We start from the raw sequence: 23820 nt of genomic DNA, 5'->3' as shown, positions 1-23820 counted from the left end.
ATATGAGCATCTAGCAATAAAAATTTCAACAAACTGAACATGATAGGCTTAATGTCTACAGGGTGGTTGTATTGGATTGCATTCAAGTATACCGATGAAGTCACAGTTACAATGGTATTTAAAAGGGGATACAATTCCCCTTGTATTTTTAAAATAACATTTCTTCATAGTCATTAAACGTTGTATTCTTGTTCATTCTAAGTCAAGCAGTATCAGCTAGATTACACTAAAGGCCATGATGCTAATGGTAAAACCTACAGAGAGAATGAGTTTTATTCTTTGACAGGTCTCTAATACACAGACTTTATGATATAAATATATGTAACTAAATCAAGTGAATATTATTGTTATACACTGTGACATGCTCAGTGTGACTTTTGTTATGTTCCTAAGAAGATAGTAACAACATTTTGATTAGCATAGCATTAATGATGTGTACGTACAGTATGTGTTTATCTATAATAAAAGACGCCATATTTCACAGAAAAGTATTTATTTGCTTTCTTGCAAATAGTTAGTTCCACAATCAGCGAAAAGTCAGCAGATGGCTAGCTTAGTTTAGCATAAAATGTGACTCAAATCAGTCATGTTTACAAATTATTATCCGCTTCTGACAAACAGTATTATACAATTGTAGAATATATCCAAACTCATTAAACTGCATTCAGTGCAATGACCCTTTATGACATATTGTATTGTTCTCTCAGTTATAGGGTTTACACTTTAGATTGTGCCAAAACATTGTAGGCATGTTGGAATGCTCACTGGGACAGTGGTGGGTAAGGGCCAAAAAGCTTGCGTGTTCAACACAAAGGTCTCAGAGGTATTCACTGACATGATATTTTTGCCATGGAAACCATGGTTGTTGTGGTCAATTCTCAGAACAATGTCCACACATATGTGGCTGGCAGCTAAATTGAATCTCTCTGCCAAATGGCCTCTAATAAACTGGATTTTACAGAAAAAGTCCTGAATGAGTCATACTTGCTCCAGGAGAGTGTTTCCATCAACAATCAATGACGTATCGACCTCTCCTTAAGGAGGCTCTGATGAGATGAGAGAACTGGAGGGGACATTTGTGTGCATCCACAAAGGAGAGAGTGTGTCTGAAAGAGAGAGTCACAAAGAGACTGTAACAATAGCATACAGCAGCTAAAGTTAGACTGCTGTGGTAACAAGTCAAGACAAAAGATACTGGAGATTAAGCAGTGATAACATACTTTGGGCTGAAAGCAAGCAACATCTTTAAATGTAAAAAATACAAATAAAAAGTATTAGTTTATACAATTAAAATGGCCACTTTAGAAATCTGAGCCTTGGGAAAACGTGCAAGTATAAACAGAAAGGCATATCAAATATGTGCATGAACTCATAAATACAGTAGGCTTATATTGTATACATAGACAGGAAAAAAGAGGCAAACATTCATATCAAAAGATTAGAGAATTTGACAAAAAATACAAGAGTAAACTTGTGTTTACCTGCATATTAGACAGTAATGTTCATCAGCAGAGACCTGCAGACCTAAATGTGTTGTCCCCAACACCCTGCTCCCAGCTATATTTATCTCCACCCTCACCATAAAAGGTTGTGACTGCTGCTTGGACATTCTGCCAAGGGCCAACATTATTTTTGTTGTGTAGACCGCAGCCCTGTATGCACCTACCTGTAGTTTTGCTGGGATATCAAGCTTTGGATTTTGACCTTCTTTTCCACTACAACTTGGAGTTTAAGGATTTTTTTCCAGGGTAAGTGGCAACAAATAAGCCTGGGGGAGGCCTGATAATTAGGTTTCTAATTGTTGCATGTCTGTCCCAGCATGCTGACAGAATGGTTGTGCCAGAATGTTATATTTTGTCTTGCTAGCTGATAAGGTATAATTTAGCAAATGTAGGATGTTTAAAAGTGTTACCCCTGCTGTTTTCTGTTTCTGGTGAAGATAATATTATGAATTTTTTTAGCTACAATATTGTTAGACATTTTAAATGGCATCAATGGGATTGCCAACTTCTCCATATTATTATTTATTTTAGCAAAGTTTTCTTTCCATTAGCAGATTAAAGCCACTTATTGATTTTGACCAAAAAGTCTGTAATGCTAAGTGAAAGTCATCGACCTACAGTATATTATAACGGTACATCCACCTGCTCTTGAACACTAACAAACCAAACAGACAAAGTAGGCAGCAAGAAACTCGGAAGCTCAAGGCTAGCACCAGGAGCGGCCTGCAACATGTCTGGATCTTTACCGTTCTACCAGAAGCACCACAGCCACTATGACCGTGGCTACAGAAGCAAGCAGACGGAGTCTAAACTGAGCCAGTACCAGACCACCAGCAGGTATACGGCTGGCAGCAGCACCTCCGCTGCCACCAGCAGGAGCAGTGGGTAAGAAGGAGGAAGCGGATCATACCTTCATCCATCCACTTGTTGTCACAGGAAGCTCCCCTTAACACCCAACCTAAAGTTCATCTCCATCAACCTTGTTGGATCACTTCCCGGTCCCTCTTCACTGCCATATTGACACCAAAGTAACCATCCTTCCTTCCTCTGAGTTCTCTTTGATCAACCTTCACACACACACCAAAGGATCTTTGCTCCCTATAAACATCTTTGAATCCAGCATGAAGCTCTTTGCACGTTTAAAGTCTGTTTGCTTTTCTGCATGCTGATAAACTCTTATGTGTAACACATCTATTCCTAAATAACTAAAATGATTTTACGATATGTGGTTCATAACGCTTTTCAGAGAAAGACTGTTGGTTAGACAAGCTGGACGGAAATGCTATGTATGTTGTGCAATGGCTGAGTTATGGTATATGGCATAGACTGAAATAGAATCTCGACCTGTGCATAGCATACCATGCTGGAGGGAAAGTAACAAATGACAGATTGTCAGTCTATCTTTAAAACCTCATATAATTGACATGCATTACATATTACAAACTCAGTTATTTACCAATAGACACAAGTAAAGTTGTTTTGAATGCATTGGTGTTGTGCTTGGTCAAATGTACTTAAAAAATGATGGCGGTGTCAAGTAGCAGATTTGGTTTTAAAGCTGATTTATGATATGGATTCTGTGTCCCTTGAAAGGAGCTCCTCTTTCATACTGTAGGAATGACAAAACACCCAGCTTATGGGGATACCATCTTTTACAGTGGCATAGGTTTAAATACACTGGCCTGGAGAGTGTGAACAGGTCAGGGGGCTTAGGCTTGACTTACACCATCAGATATTTGCCTTTACACCAGTCACCAAATCTCTGCTGATGAGAGGAGGATTATGATGTGATGATGATTTAACAGAAGTGTGGTTGCATTAATGTTGTCCTGGCAAAGGTGCTGCGTTTATGTAGGGAGGAACACTGACGTTTACTGGATTTCAGTAATGAATCCAAAGTGTGGCTGCAGTCTTATTCTTGGACATTGGAGAAAGTGTAAATGGTCAGAGCCAAAGGGAAAATGTCCCAGATAGATACATGGAAAAAGAGAGCAGTAGCCCTGTCACCATTCTGGTCCCCCCTGCTTATCAAGTTCTCGTTATCTCATTCCCTGAGCTCCCACCCCCAACTCTGAGTGCTGCAGATAGTGTTACCACTGACAAACTGTGTGTCTGACCTAAAAGTCTTTTCTTTCATCGCTCCACTTGTCTTTCCTTCCCGAACTGTATCCTCAGAATCCAAATAGTGTAATATAATTGATTATTAGATTTGTAATTATGTTGGACACACAGAAATAATCCAACTAAACCTCTTCACTACCCACTGAACCTTCATCTACCACTCATTCACCCTCATCTTGGCTTCATCCCCACATTTTGATGTTATCTTCGTAGTTGCATTGTCTGGCTTGTTGCTAGGCTGATGGTATTTCTAAATGTCACAGACTTAACGTGTCTTCACATTATGGGCTGGAAGCGAGCAGACTGAGCCCTATACCCAAGAGAGCCAAGCCAACTTACTTGGCTGTGGATAAGGAGAACCAAATCATCGGCTATGTAGTGCCTATCTTCAGGGGCAGGTAATAATCTCTTCAAACTTGAACTACAGGAGTGTTTGGAGACAATTGTTTTACAGTTTTAATGTTATATGCCTAATTCCCCATATGCATTCCTGGCCCTTCTCTACAAACTCCTAGTGAAGAGTTTGGGACTGGGTATTCAAGTAGAGAGGAAGCAAGGGTGCGGGACACTTCTGAGTACATGGCCCGCAGGGATTTGTTCACCAGTGGCATGGAGATGGAGAGGTCAGAGCAGACCTCCAGGAGGGAGGCCATTCGAGAGACGGCCGAGCGCATCTCTCTAAACAAAAGGGTCAGTGGGGGAAATCTACCTGTAGTTTTTTTAAAGGTTTGACAATAAGCAATGTACTTTTCAATCTATCTTCTATCAGTTAAGATATTTACTTTGGTTGCTTTCAGCTGTATTGATTTTTGTTTTATACTCTGAAACCCATTTGTCTTTCTGACATTTTGCAGCTATGCTTTCCAACGGCAGTATTGAGTTATTTGAAATCTAATTGACCTTAATGTGGACAAGTTCAACTCTTTCTTATAGGCAAATAGGGTTCAATATTTCCTATATGATTGATGAAAGACAGATTAGTTTTTGTACCATCTGACATTTTAAGATTAGACTCTTCAAATTTTTAAACATAAAACTAAGCTACATTACAAATGAGTTTAACTACATGGTTGCATCACTGAGCATAAATAATCACAGTACTACTTAGAGACAGCAAGTGCCAGTGGTGTTTGTTACTACTCCTTACACAAGGAAGTTGTTATTGTCCCATGGCGATTATGTGAAGCATACCCGACCATTCATTAGGCATCATAAAAGCCACAGCGACCGCTTCACTGTATTTATCTGTCTTCACTGTGCCAGATAGCGTTACTACCAAGTGAAACATTCTTTAGGGGATCCTGTTTCTTGAGACATAGGGAAGCACTGTCCCAGGGGTGTTGTCATATTATGTGTTGAGTTACTGGATGCACAACCAGACGATGCCTCAAGACCCCTAGCTATTCTGAGAACATAATGAATGACACACTCACAACACGTTTCAAGTTTAAAAGGACACACATCTTGCATGGGCAAAAGAAGGGATCTTGTGTTTGTGAAAGCTTTGTGTTTGCTTCCACCGTACATTGTGAATTCCTTGTGAAATGTGCTTAAGTTCAATTGTCCTGAGTGATTTTTCTGTTTGTAGATCCATGAACACGGGGTACACTTTAAGCGTATGAACGAAGACAGCCTGATGCATACCCCAGAGTTTGTGATTAAACCGCGCTCCCACACTGTGTGGGAGAAGCAGTGTGTGCGGCTGCACTGCACTGTCAGTGGCTGGCCTGACCCACGGGTCGTCTGGTAGGTCACAGACATACATAACCAATATCATAAGTTCAAATCTGTCCTTTCTGTCCCCTTAACATCCTGCCTATTCATCTGTGCTCTATCTCATTTAGATGGCTTTATGTACCTCTATTCAATTTATGATTTCTGTTTCCTCTGGTGTGTTTTCTTTCATGTTTGCTGCCTTCTACTACAAGGTACAAAAACAATGTTGCCATCGATCCTGTTGGCAATGGTGACAAGTATAAACTTGAGAGCAAATACAACATGCACTCACTGGAGATTAACAGGTAGGTGTAGCTTCCCCCACAGTTATAAAAATAAAATCCCAAAACTCTGGAACTATTGTAAATAAAGTTGAAACACTGCAAAAAGTGTTAGACTTTGCATACAACTTAGCTTGTGTAGATTTTCTCATGGTATTTTGACTTGTTACTAGCTAGCTATTAGCTATGCTCTTAGTCTTTTTTTTGCAGCCAGGGACCTTCGACTTTCCTAACAGTATAATTATCTAGCAATAAACCATTGACTGTAGAAAAGCATGGAATGGAAGTAGTTCCTCCCATTGTGTTTATGGAGGGAAAATGGGAAGTTTAGATTCATATTTACTGCTGTCTGCCATCTTAAGCACTTAGCTTAGCTACCCACTAGCTAACAATCAAGTGGGGTTTGATTTATATGGTATATTTGACTTTAATTGGATAAATGTATGTAACTGTAATGCCAACCCATACTGTCAACATGAATTAAGGATTGGATTTAGTTTGAACTCGTTAAATATAACCATTCAAAGTACTTTTCTTTTACATGTACTTCACCATACTCTAGCATCAGCTTCATCTTTCAGTCATGATTGTTCCATGTTAATGGTCGTTGCCTTACTTGCCCAAACAGACTGATACTGTTAAACTGCGAGCCAGATAAGAGCCGCAATATTTCCCAGGCAGTAACAAAGTGCAAGAACATGTCTTAAAACACATAATCATTAGACCATTTCAACAAACAAACCAAAATCAAAGGAGAAACAAATGAGATGATCTTTTTTCCAATTGAATCTGTCGGCTGCAGATACCTTCATGTGAGACCCTCACCACCTGGTGCACATGACATCAGCAGTGGTGTCTATTTATAACCAAAGTATTCAGGAGATATGGAACGCTTACAGCCAGGGCTCACATACTTGGTATTATTTACATGTTTGAGAGGGTTGAGGTTGAAATGGGGGAAGGGCACAGTACAAGTGAATCCTTAAGACAGAGATTCTGCTTATCATGGGAATTGATCACCTGATGCTCTCCTCTTTCAGATGTGATTTCGATGACACGGCGCAGTATCGCGTCTCTGCCATGAACTCCAAGGGAGAGCTGTCTGCATTTGCCTCTGTCGTTGTTAAGAGTAGGTTTCACAAAGTGTCATCGCATCCTCATTCACCTGACATGAGCAATCTCCACAAACCATGATGTAAAGACAAGAAAATATATGTAAAGGAACAAGAAAGACAGTAATTCATTTTAAATCAGGTCATCATTAAATCAGTAAAGTTTCCAAATAGAAATGCCTTTTCTGCCTATACCAGTTTTTGAACTGCAATATCTCTAAATAGTAAGAAGCAAATGTACTTTTAGTTGCAATTTTCTACTAATGAAGCGTGGCACATGTCAAGCTGTATAGTCCCATATGTTGACATCTTGACAGTGTAATACGTTGTATACTATGTGTTCACTTAAATGGTTACTACTGCTTTTCTCTATAGGGTTCAAAGGTGATATGGATGAGTCCCTGCCATCCCCTAGACGTAAGTGTGAATTTACTGTGGGTTTGTTTTATTAGGTTGAATTAATGAATTCATTGTCCATACATTCATGTACGACCACTATGGAATTTAAGATATACAGTAGGAGAATAGCATCAACATTTTTTTTTAGCTAATGTGTTAGCATAAGTTGTTAATTTAGACTCTGAGCTACGTTAGCATTAGCTTTTCTGTCAACTGAATGAATATATGTCATACATTTACTCTCCTTTAACTCTGTTTTTGTCTCCACCAACTCTTGAGAAAGATGTTTGATTATTTTCTCCAGCCATTTGCTAACTGTGTCTGTCTGCTGTGCGCATGTACCGTACAGCTGCTCACTTTAAGATGCTGAAAACATCTGCCCGCTGCTGCTGTAAGAAAAAAGTTAATGAGACTGAACAAAAGAGAACAATAGTGTAATAATAAAAACGATGGTAATAATGGGGATTATGCATTTATTTGTCATTTGAAAGTTTTGATATTATTGACATTACTCATGCTGGTTTCGGGTAACTGACATACAGTGAAGAGTTGGATGTGGTGGGTTGGGGGCTGTGAAGACAGATGGGCGCTACTGCACTAACAACTGTTCTGTTTCCTTGATGCTGCGGCAATAATACAGGGGGCAGTACTGAAGGTAACAGGGTTATGTGATCACTGTCACTGTTTGGTCTCTGCATGACCACTTGTCTGTGTAAATGGTGTTCACTGTATTCTCTTGAAGAAGCTTGTATGGAAAAATCTACAGATTTTTCTGCATTTCAGAGTTGACTCATGTGTCCATTTTTTTTAAAGGAATGTGCTAGTGTGAGAAGATGCATTTGTGTAAAATTAGGGTTTTTGTTGCCAATTAATAGAGCCTTGGAAATACAAAACTGTATAGTAGATTTTTTCATTTAGTACTGTAGAGCCTTTCAACTAATTCCACATCTGAAATCACTGAATACTGATTGATTTTCTTTTATTTCAAACAGGATTTTCACAAGTTTGTTGTGCTTCACTGTTCAGTGCATGATAATGACGTTAACGATCAAGATTTAGGAGCACTGTCTGTTTCATAGTCACTCTTTCAGTTCGTACTGGTTTGTTGTTCTTTATTCCTACACATGTCACGTGTTCTCTTCCCTACCTTTTTCTGTCTGGCTGAAAAATGTTGATCTAGCTTATTGTTTGTTCTTTGGATATGATTTTTGATGTGATAATGTTCTTTCATAGTTAAAGTTTTGATCTTCCACTTGAATTGAACGCTAGTTCAACTCTTTGTGCGTGTGACGTGTGCAAAGTGCTTGCACATTAATGCCAGTTCAAGCTCTGACTCAAACTGCTGTATCTTGATTTCTTTGCAGATGGCCCCGTGTGTGAGTATGGCGTAAACTTCCAGACTCACATTGTAGATAAATTTGGTGTGTCGTTTGGAAGAGAGGGGGAGACCATTAGTCTTGGATGTACAGTCATCATTTCCCCTTCCCTGCACCGCTACCAGCCAGAAATCCAGTGGTACAGAGACGGTAAGAAGATCACTTTTATAGAATAGCAGAAAATAGAAACAAATAGTACCAAAGTAAATATACTTTTCAGCACTAGGTTTCAAATACAATATCTTTAATCTACTCACCATCATTGGAATGGAATGAGTCGTGATTTTGTATAATTAAGATATGTTGTGAATGCCTATGCTTTTAAGATGATTATATTTGTAGTTCATGTTACTCAACCACATTCTATTGTATTTTCCCAGATGCCCTTCTGTCTCCTTCTAAATGGTACAACATGCACTGGAGTGGAGATCGTGCCACACTGACTCTCACACACCTGAACAAAGAGGACGAGGGTCTTTACACCCTGCGTGTCACCACCAAGTCTGGATATGAAACCTACTCCGCCTACATCTTTGTCAGAGGTAGGTAGACTATCCATAACTGGTTTAAAAAAAAATAAAAATCCTATCACAAAGTTTTGCATTTTCTAAATGAGTGCAGAACATGTCTTTGCACGGACATTTTCACCACTATTATACAAAAGCCAAATGCAACTTTTTAAATTTTGGATTAAAAAGCTGCATTTCTTTTTGGTCATCAGTCAAGATCAAAGTAACAGCGTGTCCTCTGGCAACTACATTTAATAGGAGTATTCAAATTTGAGTGACTGATTTTAAATAGGATATCTTTATAGCGAGAACCCAGTGGAAACTTTTTGGTCTATGTTTGAATACTGTGGAAGGTGGTCAGGGAAGCTTATCTTTGCGGCCTTCAGAGACAATATGACCTTTACGGCTTCAGCTCCTACACGTTGAGTGTGAACACACTAGAAAATAGCCTCTGTTGTTGACTCAGGGTTGCCCCGGGAGGAAAAAAGACACCAGGTACAGTCTCCATAACAAAACGCTATATGAGCCTGGCTGCAGTCGGGCTATTCTCAGAGAGCTATGGAATGACCCTGGCTGTTAGCGCAGATAGATACTGTAAATATATGTAGAGAAGCAATAAGCTGTATTTCTTATTAGCGAACACACTCTTTGGTTATAACTATGTCTTTTAAGATGCATGGACACACATTTACCCAGTTGATACAAGCTCCTACGTGATGATGCAACTCTTAGGTGGCCTGGCATTACCCCCTGTGTTTCTTTAAAAGTCATCACTCTTATCCCCTTTCACTCCAAGGAGGGGCTACAGCTAATTCTGTCCTCCTCTCGCTGATTGCTTTTGGCTTGTGTTTAAAATGAGGACCAGAAACATTCCTGGCATCAAGGGCTGAGCCCAAACCGTTCAACATACGTCACACAGCTCACTTTAAACCCACCAGAAGAAGTAGATAAGGAAAATAAAAATGAAAAAAACAGTGGTGTGTAAAACAAAAGAAAGTATGCATACCGTTATTTTATTGTTGGTGTTGTTTCTGGTTGTCTTAGATGCTGAAGCAGAGGTTGAAAGAGCTCCTGGTGCCCCTCTGGATGTGCGCTGCCTGGATGCCAACAAGGATTACATCATTGTCACCTGGAAGCAGCCAGCTGTTGATGGTGGAGACTCCATCTTGGGCTACTTTGTGGACAGGTAGGTCAATCTGGTGCTTGACAGGAGTGGTATAGTTTTAACGTAATTATCTGTGACATTTTGTTTTTCTCTGCTTGTGATTTGTCTCTTAAACTCTGTGATACCTACTAATTCCAAAAGCAAGAATGTGGCTGAATGATTATTTCAAAATCAAACTGGTTATGATATAAAATGTTTTACTATGTGTTCAGATGTGAGGTTGGAACCACCCACTGGGTCCAGTGCAATGACACTCCGGTTAAGTTTGCCCGTTTCCCCGTCACCGGTCTGGTGGAGGGCCGCTCCTACATGTTCCGCGTGCGTGCCGTCAACCAGAGTGGTATGAGCCACCCGTCCAGAGTCTCTGAGCCGGTGGCTGCCATGGACCCATCTGACCGCGCCCGCATCAGAGGTACTGTTGTCAGATACAAGGATAATGGCAGACAAAAACATAAAGACCCATAAAACACTTACTTAGTGTCATGGGTTATTGTTTTTCATGTGTAAATGCTTTATTGTTGCCGCTCCCTAAGATAAAATTCTGCTCAGAAAAACCACTAATTGAAAATGACCTAACTACATATTTTTGCAAAACTAAAAAATGGTTAAACCTCAATTCATAACTTTACATGATCTTGCTGTCAGGTGCCTCTGCTCCTTGGACTGGCCAAATTATTGTCACAGAGGAGGAGCCTGCAGGTAGGACACTTATTATTGACAACTGGTGATTAAACCAAGTTTGCTCATTTAATGCTGTGTTCAGGGACCTCATACTTTATCTCTTGACCTTCAGAGGGCATTGTTCCTGGCAGACCTCTTGAGCTGCAGGTGACAGAGGCTACCAAGAACTATGTGGTGCTGAGCTGGAAGCCCCCTGGAGACAAAGGCCTTGAGGGTGTCATGTACTACGTGGAAAAAGTAAGCTGCTTAAAATGTTCTTATGTTAAGAACCTGTTTACGAAAAACTCACACCCCGTATCTTTGTTTCAGTGTGTTGCGGGCTCAGACACCTGGCAGAGGGTGAACACAGAGATCCCTGTCAAGTCTCCTCGCTTTGCACTGTTTGATCTCGCAGAGGGGAATTCCTACAGCTTCCGCGTCCGCTGCTGCAACTCTGCTGGTGTCGGGGAGCCATCGGACCCAACGGAGGCCACAACTGTTGGCGACAAGCTTGGTCAGAAAGCACAAGTTCATGCATCATTGTAGCATTACTGTATGTCCCATTTATAGTTAATGACACCACACATTATGGTCCACAGATATCCCATCTGCCCCAAGCAAAGTTGTCCCTACCAGAAACACAGACACATCCGTTGTTGTGTCTTGGGAAGCGTCCAGTGATGCCAAGGAGTTGGTTGGATACTACATTGAGGCGAGCGTTTTGGACAGCAATGTGTGGGAGCCATGCAACAACAAGCCTGTTAATGTTACCAGGTAAAACGACTCCTCTCTCGTGACACATATAGAGGAGTTTTTATATCAAAACATTGCCATTATCATATTTGATCAAACACATCCACAGGTTCATCTGCCACGGTCTGACGACAGGAGAGAAATACGTGTTCAGGGTGAGGGCAGTGAACGCAGCAGGGCTCAGCCAGTTCTCCCCAGAGTCTGAGCCTGTGGAGGTGAAGGCTGCTATTGGTAAGTAAAACTGAGGAATCACATCTGAATACAAGAAGCTAGTGCAGGAGTTAGAAGAAAAAATATAGTCAGCCTTGTTTATTTAGATGTTGGGTTTTAAGGAAAAATCCACCTAAGCTTTTTAATGTTGTTTAAAAGTCAGCCTTTGGTATTGCCGTTTGAATATCTGTATGAGTATGTTTTATAACTTGAATGGGTTACAAACAATTATGAAAGGATACTATACAAGGACATTTCTGAAAGTTATAAAAGACATGCAAAAGTTTGCATTTTTACACGGTGTCTTCAGTTTGTTATACCATCAGCATCTACACTCCCACACTTTCTCCACCATGGTTCCACCCTGTCAACCTGTCACGTTATTCTGCACTGGTATGTGCCCCACCTACCCACCACCTTGTCCAGCCACATACACCCTCCCTCCTCCTCCTCTTCCTCCTACTCCCTGCACAGCCTGAGGCGGGTCAGGACTTGTAGACTTCCTCTAATTTGGGTCAGTGTGATCCAACTCAGTGGTTGTTACAAACCAGCCTAATGTCACACCACCACCACCATCCCCCATTTCCTTCACTTTTCCTGGGCACAAGGCGTGTCGGCAACCCCACATGGTGCTAAAGGTACCGTCACACACACCTCCCCGCCCCATCGATACCCTTTAAGTGTACTGAGTTTCTGTTTTAACCTCTCATACGAACTAACCTGGCAGTGGAATTGCTCTGTTCAATTGGTGACTGAAACGCTCGAGCTTGACAATATGGCTAAGATCATTTCAGTATTTTTTCACTTATAATTTACATCATACAGCATCAAGACACATTTCCATTGAAATTCGATAAACATTGAAATGGAATAGGGTGACATCTTCTGCAAAACAGACCAATTCTGCTGTTGTAATTGTCCTTCTTATCTCCTGCATGTGATCCCTAAAATCTCTTGGCATTACAACCAACATAACTTTCAGCCTCTGGATGTCGCTCATTCACTGGCAAACTTTTTACTGAGCGGCTTTCTCCGTTTTCCCTCATGAAACACACTCACTTAGTACACAATGCCAGTGTGTTTCTCTGAAGGCAGTCTTGTCTTTATGTTGCTGCAACGCAAACATTTCCCAAATTGGGATTAATAAAGTACTTCTATCTATCTATCTATCTATCTATCTTGGTAATTTATTTCAGGGAACACAAGGATTTCTACTTGCTGTTAAACTACTGCCACCTTTACTACTTCTTAAAAACATAACTTACACGGCAATTAATGTACATTTTATATATAAAAAGCAACTCCTCAAAGCTAAAAAAAATTACTTCACATCAACTTTTTAATGGAAGTCTATGAAATCCATTGGCATTGTTGATAGTACAATGTTTTACATAGAGGTTTGATGAAAGCCTGCATGCAAACAGTCATTGCCTGTTCTTTTCCAAACACCTGCATGCTCTCATAAACCAAAATAAAGCCTTCTCACCCCCTCACATGGATGTCACTTGTTGGCCATCTTGTCTTCATTTTTCACTCCCAGTCAGATGAAGACATTTCACTGTATTTTTAGTCTGATATAGAGAACTGTTTATGTTTCTGCTAGTTTTCTCGACTTGACTTGTGAACTGATCTTGTGCCTGTTTCTTTAAAAAGGCTCTTTTGCTCTTCTCTGCTAACTCCTGTAGGGGGCGGCATCCCTCATGGTGTGTTGCCGGAGATGGGTCCGGGGGGTAACGCTGGCCAACTAACTGAGCACAGGCCACGCTGGACGGGCACGCATGAAACTGTCCATTCCCCCCTTTACACTAAGCGCAATAAAGCTCAGGCTGACACTAAGGCCAGTCAGGGGGCTGGGCCAGCTAGCTCAACACATGCAAAGCCTGACCCTGTCGAAAGTAAACACAAGGGGGGCAAGAGAGGCAGTGTGTCCTGGGCCCCTGACCTGGTAAAAGACTTGGTCTCAGAGTCTGTGTCAGACTCAGTTTCTGACAAACTAACTGCACACCTAGAACCTGTCACTGCTGAGGTTCAGGATCAGGCTGTAAAGACAGTCAATGAGCCTGAGTCCAAACAAGCACGTAAGTTCCCTGTAGATGCTTCTGCTAATCTGGAGACTGCAAGGCCCCGGAGAGAGTTGGCAGGTGAGCACTGGTCACAGATGGACATCTTTCTCCAACTCCAAAACAAACCACAAAAAGCAAATCCACATTATTAGCGTTCTTAGAAAAATATGACTTCATCAAAGAATATAAGAACATTTTCCACTTATGAAAACAGTTCTGCAATGTTATACTATTAAATGAACCTGGTTTTGATATATATTAATCACTAAACAGTTGGTAAATTTCTCTACTAGTGTTCTTCTTTTTAAGGTAAGTCGCTGTATAACACACCAAACTTTAACTCAACACAGTCCCGCTTGACAATAGCTTTCAACCACTTTCCCCACAACCTCCTTACTGGGAGGCTCAACATAATTCACCAGGCACCTCGGGACCTGCCATCACATTCCGTACCCAGAGCACTACAGTATGTCATGGCAGGAGCCGGCTAATCACACCCTGTACTTGAAAAGTGGGTCATCCAACCAACACAAGAGCAGGACACTTGTGACCTAAGACCTTTTAGGTAACTGAGTTCTCCTTTAGAAGTCCTCGTCTCAGACATTTGACTGACAAATCCCTTAATAGGGAAGAGTGTCAAGTGACTACTTGGGTTGACAGGCCATTTTATTATCCCCATGTTACAAAATAATGATTTTGGGCACACGTTTAGCTCACATTCCCATAAATGTCTTATGTTGGAATTCTCATACCACATATTGTACTGTATCACTATTCACCCCATTCTATTGGTATTTCTGACAAGAGGTAGACAAGAAGATAGATACCACATCTATCTGTAAATATGATGCAACATGATTAGCTTAGCATTAGCAAGACTGGATACGGAAGTCCCATAAGCCCGGCATCGTGACTTCCTGGAAGTCTGGTTGTCACATTTTGTTATTTAGACATGTAACAAGTATGTAAGTTACACCATTATAGAGAGCTTGGTTCAATGCTTTCAATATGTCATGCTAAGGTAAGCTAAGGGTCCTGGTTAGCATGTAGACATATCAACCTTTCAATCCAACAAGAAAGCAAAGAAGTGTATTTTCCAAAATCTGACACAGTTCTTCTCAGCATATCTCAATTAAGAAGCATTTAAAAAAAAAAAGGTTAAAGGTGCAATTGTGTTGTAGGTTGGAAAAGATTTTGCTGCAGCAGGTATTCAACTACTATTGTATTTAAAGTTGTAAACACTTCAATGACTTCAATCGAGTTTTGGCTATGGAAGAAAGATAATTTTACTGTAGACAATACCTGCTGTAAACAGAACAGTTTTGAGTAATGGGACACTGAAGCTTAGCAGCATCAACAAAGCTACATTAAACTCATGAAATGCATTTTCACAGGCATTTCAAATGATTGTAAATGAATTCCAATTCATTTGAATAGTACAGCTGGCTGGAGGTGTTAAAATAAGTTTGGAAATTAAAAGTATCACCTCATTGTATTGTTTCAGTTTCCCATTACTTCACCCAGTCTCCCCTCCATTATGGTGTTAATTTATGTTTTCTATCATCTCAGCCTCCCCTGCTCCACCCTATGGCATCACTGTCCTGGAGTGTGTATGTGACTCCATGGTGCTGTCCTGGAAACAGCCAACATTCATCGGCGGTGCTGACATCACCGGATACTTTGTGGATTACCGTGAGGTCATCGATGGCGTGACGGGGAAGTGGCACGAGGCCAACATCAAGTCGATCAGCGACAGGGCCTATAGGGTGAGCTGTTAAATTTATGAAACCAAAGATTTTAAAAGGGTCTTACATTACTAAGGTTTTGTCTTCATATCTCTTTGTCTAAAGGTGTCTGATCTGAAGGAGAAGAGGAAGTATCAGTTCCAGGTGCGGGCAGCCAACATGGCAGGTGTCGGCATCCCTTCACTGCCCAGTGACACCTTCCTGTGCGAGGAGTGGACCATCGCTGTGCCAGGTTGGTTTGACTTACTGATTCTAAAAAGTTATGAAGAAGATGGAACAAGCAAGAGCCAAGAGTAGTATTCCTTTTTCTGTGTACTAATGTAATCACATCTACTGACCTGCAGTTTAGCCTTGGTGTGTTTCTTACTTTCTGTTTTGGACCATAGGCCCTCCTCACGACCTGCAGGTAAGAGAAGTGCGAAGCGACTCTCTGGTGTTGCTTTGGAAACCCCCTGTGTACCAGGGACGTGATCCGGTCAACGGGTTCTACATCGACATCAAGGACGCAGACGCACCGGTGGAGGCCTGGAAAGGAGTCAACACTAAGGCAACAGAGAAGACGTACCTCAAGGTTCCCAATGTTCAACTGAGTTCTTTTCTCAAGTTACATGTGTGGCAGCAGCTGTTGTGTAATCTGATTATTCTCTTTCATTTTGCAGATTAAGAATCTGAAGGAAGGGGGGAATTTCGTGTTCCGTGTGCGTGCTCAGAATAAAGCCGGCGTTGGACAAACCTCAGAGGAGACAGAGCCGGTCGTAGCTGTCACTAAACCAGGTAGGGGAAACGTTGGATGTGATGCTGATGACGAGGTCATCATTTCAAGCTGTAACACCAGCATCTTTGGGTTTTCAGGCACTAAGGAGATCGTAGTGGATGTTGACGATGACGGTATCATCTCCCTGAACTTTGAATGCTGTGACATGACCCCCGACTCCAAATTTGTGTGGTCAAAGGATTACGAGGAAATAGCAGAAACATCCCGTCTGACAATAGAGACCAAGGGAAACAAGTGAGCTGACTTTTTTTATTTTGATTAACACAACATCACTTAGTATTTATTACCCCTTTGTTGGATTGCAGATCCAAAGCCTTTTTCAACACTCCTGAGGAGGAAGACATTGGTATTTACTCATGTATTGTCACCCACACTGATGGTGCTTCATCCAGCTACACTCTCTCTGAGGAAGGTGGGTCACAATGCTTAAAAATAAAATAGAATATAGGAAAGCTCTCTGCTCTTTTTCCTCCATTAATAAATCTCTTTGTCATATCTTTGTCAGAGTTGAAGAGGCTGCTGGAGGTCAGCCATGACCACAAGTTCCCCGGTGAGTGTATCAGCATGTCATCACAGATGTTTTCTAAGTATGTCATGAACCAACTATTTTGAGTTTGCCCTAACTATTTCTCCGAAATAGTTATTCCCCTAAAGTCAGGGTTGGCTGTGGAGCTGCTGGAGAAGGGCAAAGTTCGCTTTTGGCTGCAGGCGGACAAGATGTCAGCAAACGGCAAAGTCGAATACATCTTCAATGATAACCTTATCTCTCAGGGGGATGTCAGTAAATAGTTTGTATTAATAATAAACATTGGGCTTTTTGTGTTATTTATTTTGCTGATGAAAGCTTAAACGTTGTTTTTGTTTTATAGAAATACAAGCTCAACTTTGACAAGAACACTGGCGTGATTGAGATGATCATGGACTGTCTGACTCCGGCTGATGAGGGCACCTTCACCTTCAAATTGCAGGATGGAAAGGCTACCAACCAGTCCAGTTTGGTACTGATAGGAGATGGTAAGGTCCAGTTAAACAAATAAATCCTGGGGATGATCCTTATCACATATCCAATAATCTAAACTAATTTAACAGCAACCTCACATGTATATCACCTGGTTTGATACGACGGTTATATGAAGTGTTTCAAACTGAATGTTCATAATTTAAACCCTTATTATTTGCAGTGTTCAAGGAGCTGCAGAAGGAATCAGAGTTCCAGATGAAGGAGTGGGTCAGAAAGCAAGGTATGGGACACTCACTATAGTATTAATAATAACAGGATTTTGCTGATTGATCAGTAATGAAAAGACAGAAGTCTCTAATTGGTTTCTGATTCAAACGGTATCATGTGTAATTGCAATTTCACGCACATGGAGGTGCTATAACACAGAAAACTTTGGAATAACACACACTTAATGTAGCCAACAATAGGGCTCTAATGATTTCACCCAAGGTCATTTCCTATCTTCTGTCATCCTTCACCAGCAAAGTTTTATAATCAGCAAACAGGAAGAGGTAACCTCAACTTACTTTTTAGACTAGGCTCTTTTAAAAATGGGCTTCCTTTACTCAGTTTGACAACTCCCCTATCATTGTTATTTTTTAAAGCACCCTCACACACACAGCAGTTTCTTCTTTAAAAGTTATTGTAACTCAAATGGACTGTAATCTACATTTCATTTGGATCATTATTTGTATAGTAACTCTCTGCTAGTTTTTGTTCTTCATATTGATTCAAATGAACACAGGTTATGAAAGAAATACTGTGATTGAAATAAACACTTTTACGTTAAATTGACTCAAAATGAGTTGCAATTCATTTATTAATCAATTAAATATTTCAGATCTACGGGACTCACTGTTGATTTATGATTAATGTTTCCATTTCTATAACTGTATTTCTTCCAGGTCCTCACTTTATCGAGTATTTGGGTTACGAGGTGACGCCAGAGTGCTGCGTTGTTCTGAAATGCAAGGTGAGACAGAACTTTAAAGGTTTCATTCATGCTGAACTCTTTTAAAGAACTGTTGACAGTGTTCACTTAATCAAATCCTACTTTTGTGATGCATTTCAGGTTGGAAACATGAAGAAGGATACCTCTGCGCTGTGGTACAAAGACGGACGTGAGATCAAAGCAGACGAGAATCTGGGCTTCACCGAGGGAGTGCTGAAACTGGAAATTGCTCAGGTAGAGAATACGAGGAAGGAAACCTGTGTGAAGTGAGAATTTTCTGTATATTTATGTGTATTTCTGTACTGTATACTTGTCACTGAATTCATTTACATATATGAATGTTCATAGTGAAGTCATTGCACAGCTCTGTTTATGTTTATACCCCAAAAATACATGGATTCTCCCCAATGTTGGTCCACAAGAACAGGTCTGAAATACATTTTAAAAATAATCCTGGGACGTATTTTTTAACTTATTACACTAAAATGTTTTGATATAAATAACCAGAATTTAAAATGTGTCTGGAAAATATATTTGAATGACATTTAATAAGTTCACACAATGTCTGTTATCATCCATTCCTCTAACCGTTTGTCTTCTTATTCCATTTTCTTTTCCTCTCAAATTTCAGCAAATCCTCATTTCCATTCTGCATCTCAGAACTAGTTCCCATCTCACTGTATCGTCTCTAAACGCATGTCCAAATTATCAACATCCTTCCTGTTAAGTCTAACATATAAACGTGATGTCACATGTGTCCCATTTCAGCGCGACTCCCCTGCAGACAAAGCAGACTTTGCCGACGACATAATCTGGAGAAGACTAAAAGTGTGGAACAGTTATCTATTGTCGTCACGGGCCAAGGGCCACTTCTGGTTTTGCCGTTCTGCCTGAGAATGCTTTATTCATAAATACATGTTTGTTTGTTTGTTGTTCGTCCGCTTTTTTGCCTTTGCGTCATATATATGTTTCCTGCAGCACCCTTAGCAGAAGAGAAAAGCTTGCCTTTTCAGATGAATACAAATCATATTCCCTGTTCAGTGTTTTTATGACTGAATTTAACGCTCCTGCTCTTTTTGTCAGATTTCCAAGAAGGACTCTGGGGTGTATGAGGTTGTTCTGAAGGATGACAGAGGGAAGGACACTTCCACGTTGAATTTGACCGATAAAGGTAACTCCCGGTCACACACTGACGTAAGCAATCATGACTAGAGCAAACATATCACTGAGCATGATCAAATGTTATTCTCTTCAAGGTTTCAAAGACTTGATGAATGAGGTTTTCAGTTTCATCGGTAAGAAGATACACTTTTTAAAATAAAATTCAACCTTTTGGTTCCTTATTCATTTATTTATTTTCACCCCCAAAATCATATTTAAATTGCAGCCAACTCCTCCACTCCACTGAAGATCACAAGCACAGAAAATGGCATCCGACTCTACACCTTTGTCAGCTACTACAACGATTTGCTCCAAGTGACATGGCACTACAAGTAGGTCATGTGTCTAAACACAACTATATATATACAAGCATACGTATTTAATAAAATGGGTAGGGTTAGCGTCACAGTCACTATAAGTTATTAAATTAAGCTTATTTAGTTAATATTGATGAATGATTAAACCCGGCAGTAAAATGGCTTGTCCTAATATTTTCTGTAGCCTTGTGCCCATTTAACCATACGTCAGTGGTTAGCCCACCTCATGTTTCTGCGCCTGTACCGTCTCTCTGACAGGGATTCGGCCATCTCCTTCTCTGACCGCATTAAGAGTGGTGTGGTGGGGGAGCAGCTGTGGCTGCAGATCTCAGAGCCCACAGAGAAAGACACGGGCAAATATGCCATTGAGTTCAACGATGGAAAAGGTGGGCTGAGGAGGACCGTCGAGCTGTCTGGTCAAGGTAAGCATATTTAGAACTCCAGTCACATGATTATAGCTACACTTGTTTTAGTATTTTACACTTGTGAAGTATGAAATACGTTGTGTAGTTTTTTCTATTATCCTTGTTCTGTATGTAGTGTATTCTTAACTACAATCTACACATTTGTTTTTGTTTTGCAGCATTTGACGATGCTTTCGCAGAATTCCAGAGACTCAAGTAAGTTACTTTTGCCTAAATAGCTATCATATTTTTGTAATCACAGCATGCAGGAAAAACCACATTTTGTATATCTAAACCTACAGTGATTTCACGAACCAGTAAGTGTGCAGGCTGGCACAGCCTTAACTTTCAGTTCTGATTCTCAGCACTTTTCATCTAATTTGTTGTTCCCTCTTTCTTTCTTTTGACCTCATCAGAGCTGCTGCTATTGCAGAGAGAAGTAAGTGCTTTGTGTTTGTAACATTTTTGGCCTGGATGAGGTAGTGATTGATTATCAAGAAGACCAGTCTATTGTTTAGAATACTGTAAAGTGGAGATCGAATTCTGACAGATCCTACAACTCTTATTCAATCTCATACTTAGTCCTTTGAATGGCATTATTTAGCTTCCACTGATTCTGTTTATAGCAATGTACTATCCACACTGTATATTAGAAATTCATATATGTAATGTTCATCATGGTGGTTTACATTATTGAGGTTAACATTGTTTCTTTCAGGTCGTGCTCGAGTAGCAGGAGGCCTGCCTGATGTGGTCACCATACAGGAGGGCAAGGTAATCTGTTTAAGCTAATAATATAAGCAATCAATTAGGCAATGTTGGTATTACTGCATAAATGTATGCGTGTGGTTTGTTTGATATCCTCTCACCAGGCCCTCAATCTCACCTGCAACATTTCGGGCGACCCCGTGCCAGAGGTCACCTGGCTGAAGAACGACAGGGAGATCACGTCCGACGAACACTGCATTCTCAAGTTCGAGTCAGGCAAGTTCGCCAGCTTCACCATCACCGGCGTGAACATCTCGGACTCTGGCAAGTACAGCATCCTGGTGAAGAACAAGTACGGCACGGAGAGCGGGGACTTCACCGTAAGTGTCTTCATCCCTGAAGAGGCGGCCAGCAAGAAAAAATAAAAAAGCGGTCCAAATCTTGTCGTAAATATGTATAAATGAAAAAAAACAAACACTGGAAACAGTTCAAAAAGAGAAACAAACGTGGATGTGTTAGATGTGTAGATTATAGCATTCAAAGGTGCTGAGTCTGAAATGAAATGTCAACAGAAGATAAGAAAGAGTGCGGTGTTGAGTTAAAATGATAGAAAACATATACACATCTGCTCAATAATAACAAATCTAACATCATGTCTACTCAAAAATGTTGTAGAAGTAGACAATAGCAGTCTTTTCAAATCTAGACTTTATCATTAGTGGTTAACCATGGTATGATTGATTGCAAATGGGTTTAAACATGCATTTCATCACATTTAGCCCTGTTTCATAATAAGTCACAATCATTTGAATGTTGTGCACATGACATCACTCCCATTGTCTCCCTGTTAGTAGTGAACACTGTATGTTTGCCCACTCTCATTATTGTTATTTATGTAATTCACCATTGTTATGATATCCCTTCACATTAGTGATTTTGATGCCTCCTCTATGGTGATGATAACGATGCCACTGTAATGAAGATTCTCAGATCACTGTTCATTAACAATGGTTTTTGCAACACTCCTTTCCTGATTAGACTAATAAAAATGAGCATGTACTTCCCAACTTCCTCTTTCTCCTCTTCCTCTTTGAGTTGTCTCACTTTGGTTTGAAGTCTACACCCTTCACTATTCACTTTTGTTTCAGTTGACTCTTCCCTTTCACTCCCAGTCACGATATATGTAGACTTCGACTCCTCGAAGATAAACCACCAGCATGGAGAAAAATCCATCTCATTCTGTAAAAAATCTAAAACACTTTTAGGCAACACAGACAGAACATACAAATTCAAGCTGTTCTGAAGGTAAGTGAGTTGTTACTCTGAAAACCGGGGTTATTCTAAGCTTAACTTCTCCTGTAGGTTATATGATATTGATATTGATCTACTCTCAGAAAGAAAAGGTATATCTCAAAATGTCAAACAGGACTATTGTAGGCCAACTACTAAGTGCTGTCTCTTTGGCTTATTTAGAAAATTATTTTAAACATTGAAGTGGAAATGATATTGATGAAGGTTCTTATTAAATAGTGGGCTAAAAGTATCTGAAGAATCAGAATGCACTCGACATGAAGCAATATCATTCCTTGTGTTTTCAGATATAATTATCTTAAATAATGTATCAGGTGAATATCAATTTGGATAGTGTATGAATGTTTCGAGTCATCTGGATCACTGAGGCAGTCATAGGTCTTACCTCACTGAACGTCCTAGGTAAGTAGAGGACTCCATTCATCGGCTGCTGTGATGGTTATCTATAGTTAGAGAAGGGCTTTTAATACATGGCGACGTCTGACTCCAGTTTTCTCCTCTCAGCTGGAGATCACAGATGTAACACCTGACCTGGGGGTTACATCATACTCGACTGATGCAGAAGGAAACGTGGTGTTTGGCCCAAACACCCCGAAGGAGAAGATGAAAACCTCCATCACTGGAACCAAAACCCCAAAACGAAGGGGTGAGATGGCTAAAAAGAAATGTGGCTGAAACATTACAGCAGAGCATAATATTGTCATAACTCATTTTAAATGTCTTTTCTTTCGCAGAATCTGTGGCTAAGACTCTTTCTATGGAAAAGGTTGAAGACAAAGATGAGGGGAAGGTTGCAGTAAAACCCAAAGCTAAAGATGCAGAACAAACAAAAGATGCAAAAAAGAAAGTTGCTGACCAGCCTTTGACTTCTGACCAATCAGAAGCCTCCGTGCAGCCTGCTGACACAGTGGAGGAGCCTGGACCAGTATCTGAAAAACAGCCAGAAAACACAGTGTAGTTGAGAAAGCATTTATTAAAATCTCACACACAGACATATATTACACGTTTGATGTGGGCTTTTGTGCTTTCTTGATGTGTTTCCAGTCGGCACATTATAAAATATTAATGATAATTCCACATTTGTTTAAAACATTAGGTATGTTTTAGAATATTACTTTTACTTTTATATGATGCACTAATACTAACAATGTTTGTATGGATTGCCTGCATTACATTTGGATGTATTGTCTACTGTTTCTTTTTCATCATTTTTGCTTGAATAAAAAAATCTGTTGGCACATCTATAAGTGTAAATGATCACCCTGTTAGTAAACCATGCCGGAAGACTTGTAGATATACAGACAGTGTAGAGGCTGAGGCCAATGTGAGGCCCTCTAAATGGGTGTAAGAACAAAGCAAACATGGGAAATTCTTGGGGTTAAACAGGGCAGAATTAATTCAGATCAACATGTGCTAGAGAGGTCTAGTGAAGACTATAGCGCAGTGACAGGAACGTGCTTCTGTTTTTAAGGACAACATTGGGACATTAATTCAAAATAATTATTTACTTCTCAAAGTATGTTGTTATTGATTATTATTGAGATTAGAAAATAGCAGATAATAGCGAAACGTACATATGC

The 23820-nt window shown here is 40.2% G+C and overlaps 1 protein-coding gene and 1 long non-coding RNA gene across 8 annotated transcripts in view; one reads left to right on the top strand and one right to left on the bottom strand.

Moving 5' to 3' along the window:
• The first annotated feature begins 1612 nt into the window (after window positions 1–1612).
• myom1b (myomesin 1b) lies at window positions 1613–23478 on the top strand. 6 transcript variants are annotated; one of them, XM_063912591.1, is made up of 41 exons: window positions 1613–1748; window positions 2174–2387; window positions 3887–4021; window positions 4139–4313; window positions 5212–5369; window positions 5552–5644; window positions 6661–6749; window positions 7108–7149; window positions 7772–7786; window positions 8496–8657; window positions 8888–9049; window positions 10061–10202; window positions 10394–10593; window positions 10827–10880; window positions 10975–11099; window positions 11172–11355; window positions 11441–11615; window positions 11704–11825; window positions 13490–13507; window positions 15437–15633; window positions 15718–15844; window positions 15999–16183; window positions 16272–16386; window positions 16465–16621; window positions 16693–16799; window positions 16893–16937; window positions 17028–17164; window positions 17257–17401; window positions 17569–17628; window positions 18293–18360; window positions 18460–18573; window positions 19423–19510; window positions 19596–19634; window positions 19727–19832; window positions 20076–20239; window positions 20401–20437; window positions 20638–20660; window positions 20940–20995; window positions 21094–21309; window positions 22745–22886; window positions 22975–23478. In XM_063912591.1, the coding sequence occupies exons 2-41, from the start codon at window positions 2233–2235 to the stop codon at window positions 23196–23198; spliced, it is 4758 nt and encodes a 1585-aa protein (XP_063768661.1). In that variant the 5' UTR covers window positions 1613–1748; window positions 2174–2232; the 3' UTR covers window positions 23199–23478. The 6 variants fall into 6 exon arrangements, with proteins under 6 accessions (XP_063768661.1, XP_063768662.1, XP_063768664.1 ...); XM_063912592.1 differs by lacking the exon at window positions 7772–7786; XM_063912594.1 differs by lacking the exon at window positions 13490–13507.
• LOC134884022 (uncharacterized) overlaps window positions 16351–23820 on the bottom strand; it is an 8376-nt gene continuing 906 nt past the window's right edge. Inside the window, exons 1-5 of one of the 2 annotated variants that reach the window (XR_010168366.1) lie at window positions 23502–23765; window positions 23097–23169; window positions 21108–22859; window positions 18483–18596; window positions 16351–18348 (exon numbers count right to left, since the gene is read on the bottom strand). This is a non-coding gene — a long non-coding RNA (uncharacterized LOC134884022). Of the gene's footprint in view, window positions 18349–18482; window positions 18597–21107; window positions 22860–23096; window positions 23170–23501; window positions 23766–23820 lie in introns of those variants that run through there. The other variant, XR_010168365.1, reaches the window with a different exon arrangement.

Source organism: Eleginops maclovinus, chromosome 21, assembly GCF_036324505.1.
Source record: "Eleginops maclovinus isolate JMC-PN-2008 ecotype Puerto Natales chromosome 21, JC_Emac_rtc_rv5, whole genome shotgun sequence".
In the NCBI taxonomy this organism is placed as follows: domain Eukaryota; kingdom Metazoa; phylum Chordata; class Actinopteri; order Perciformes; family Eleginopidae; genus Eleginops; species Eleginops maclovinus.
The sequence above is the reverse complement of the archived record's forward strand: the minus strand, read 5'-3'. Positions and strand labels throughout refer to the sequence as shown.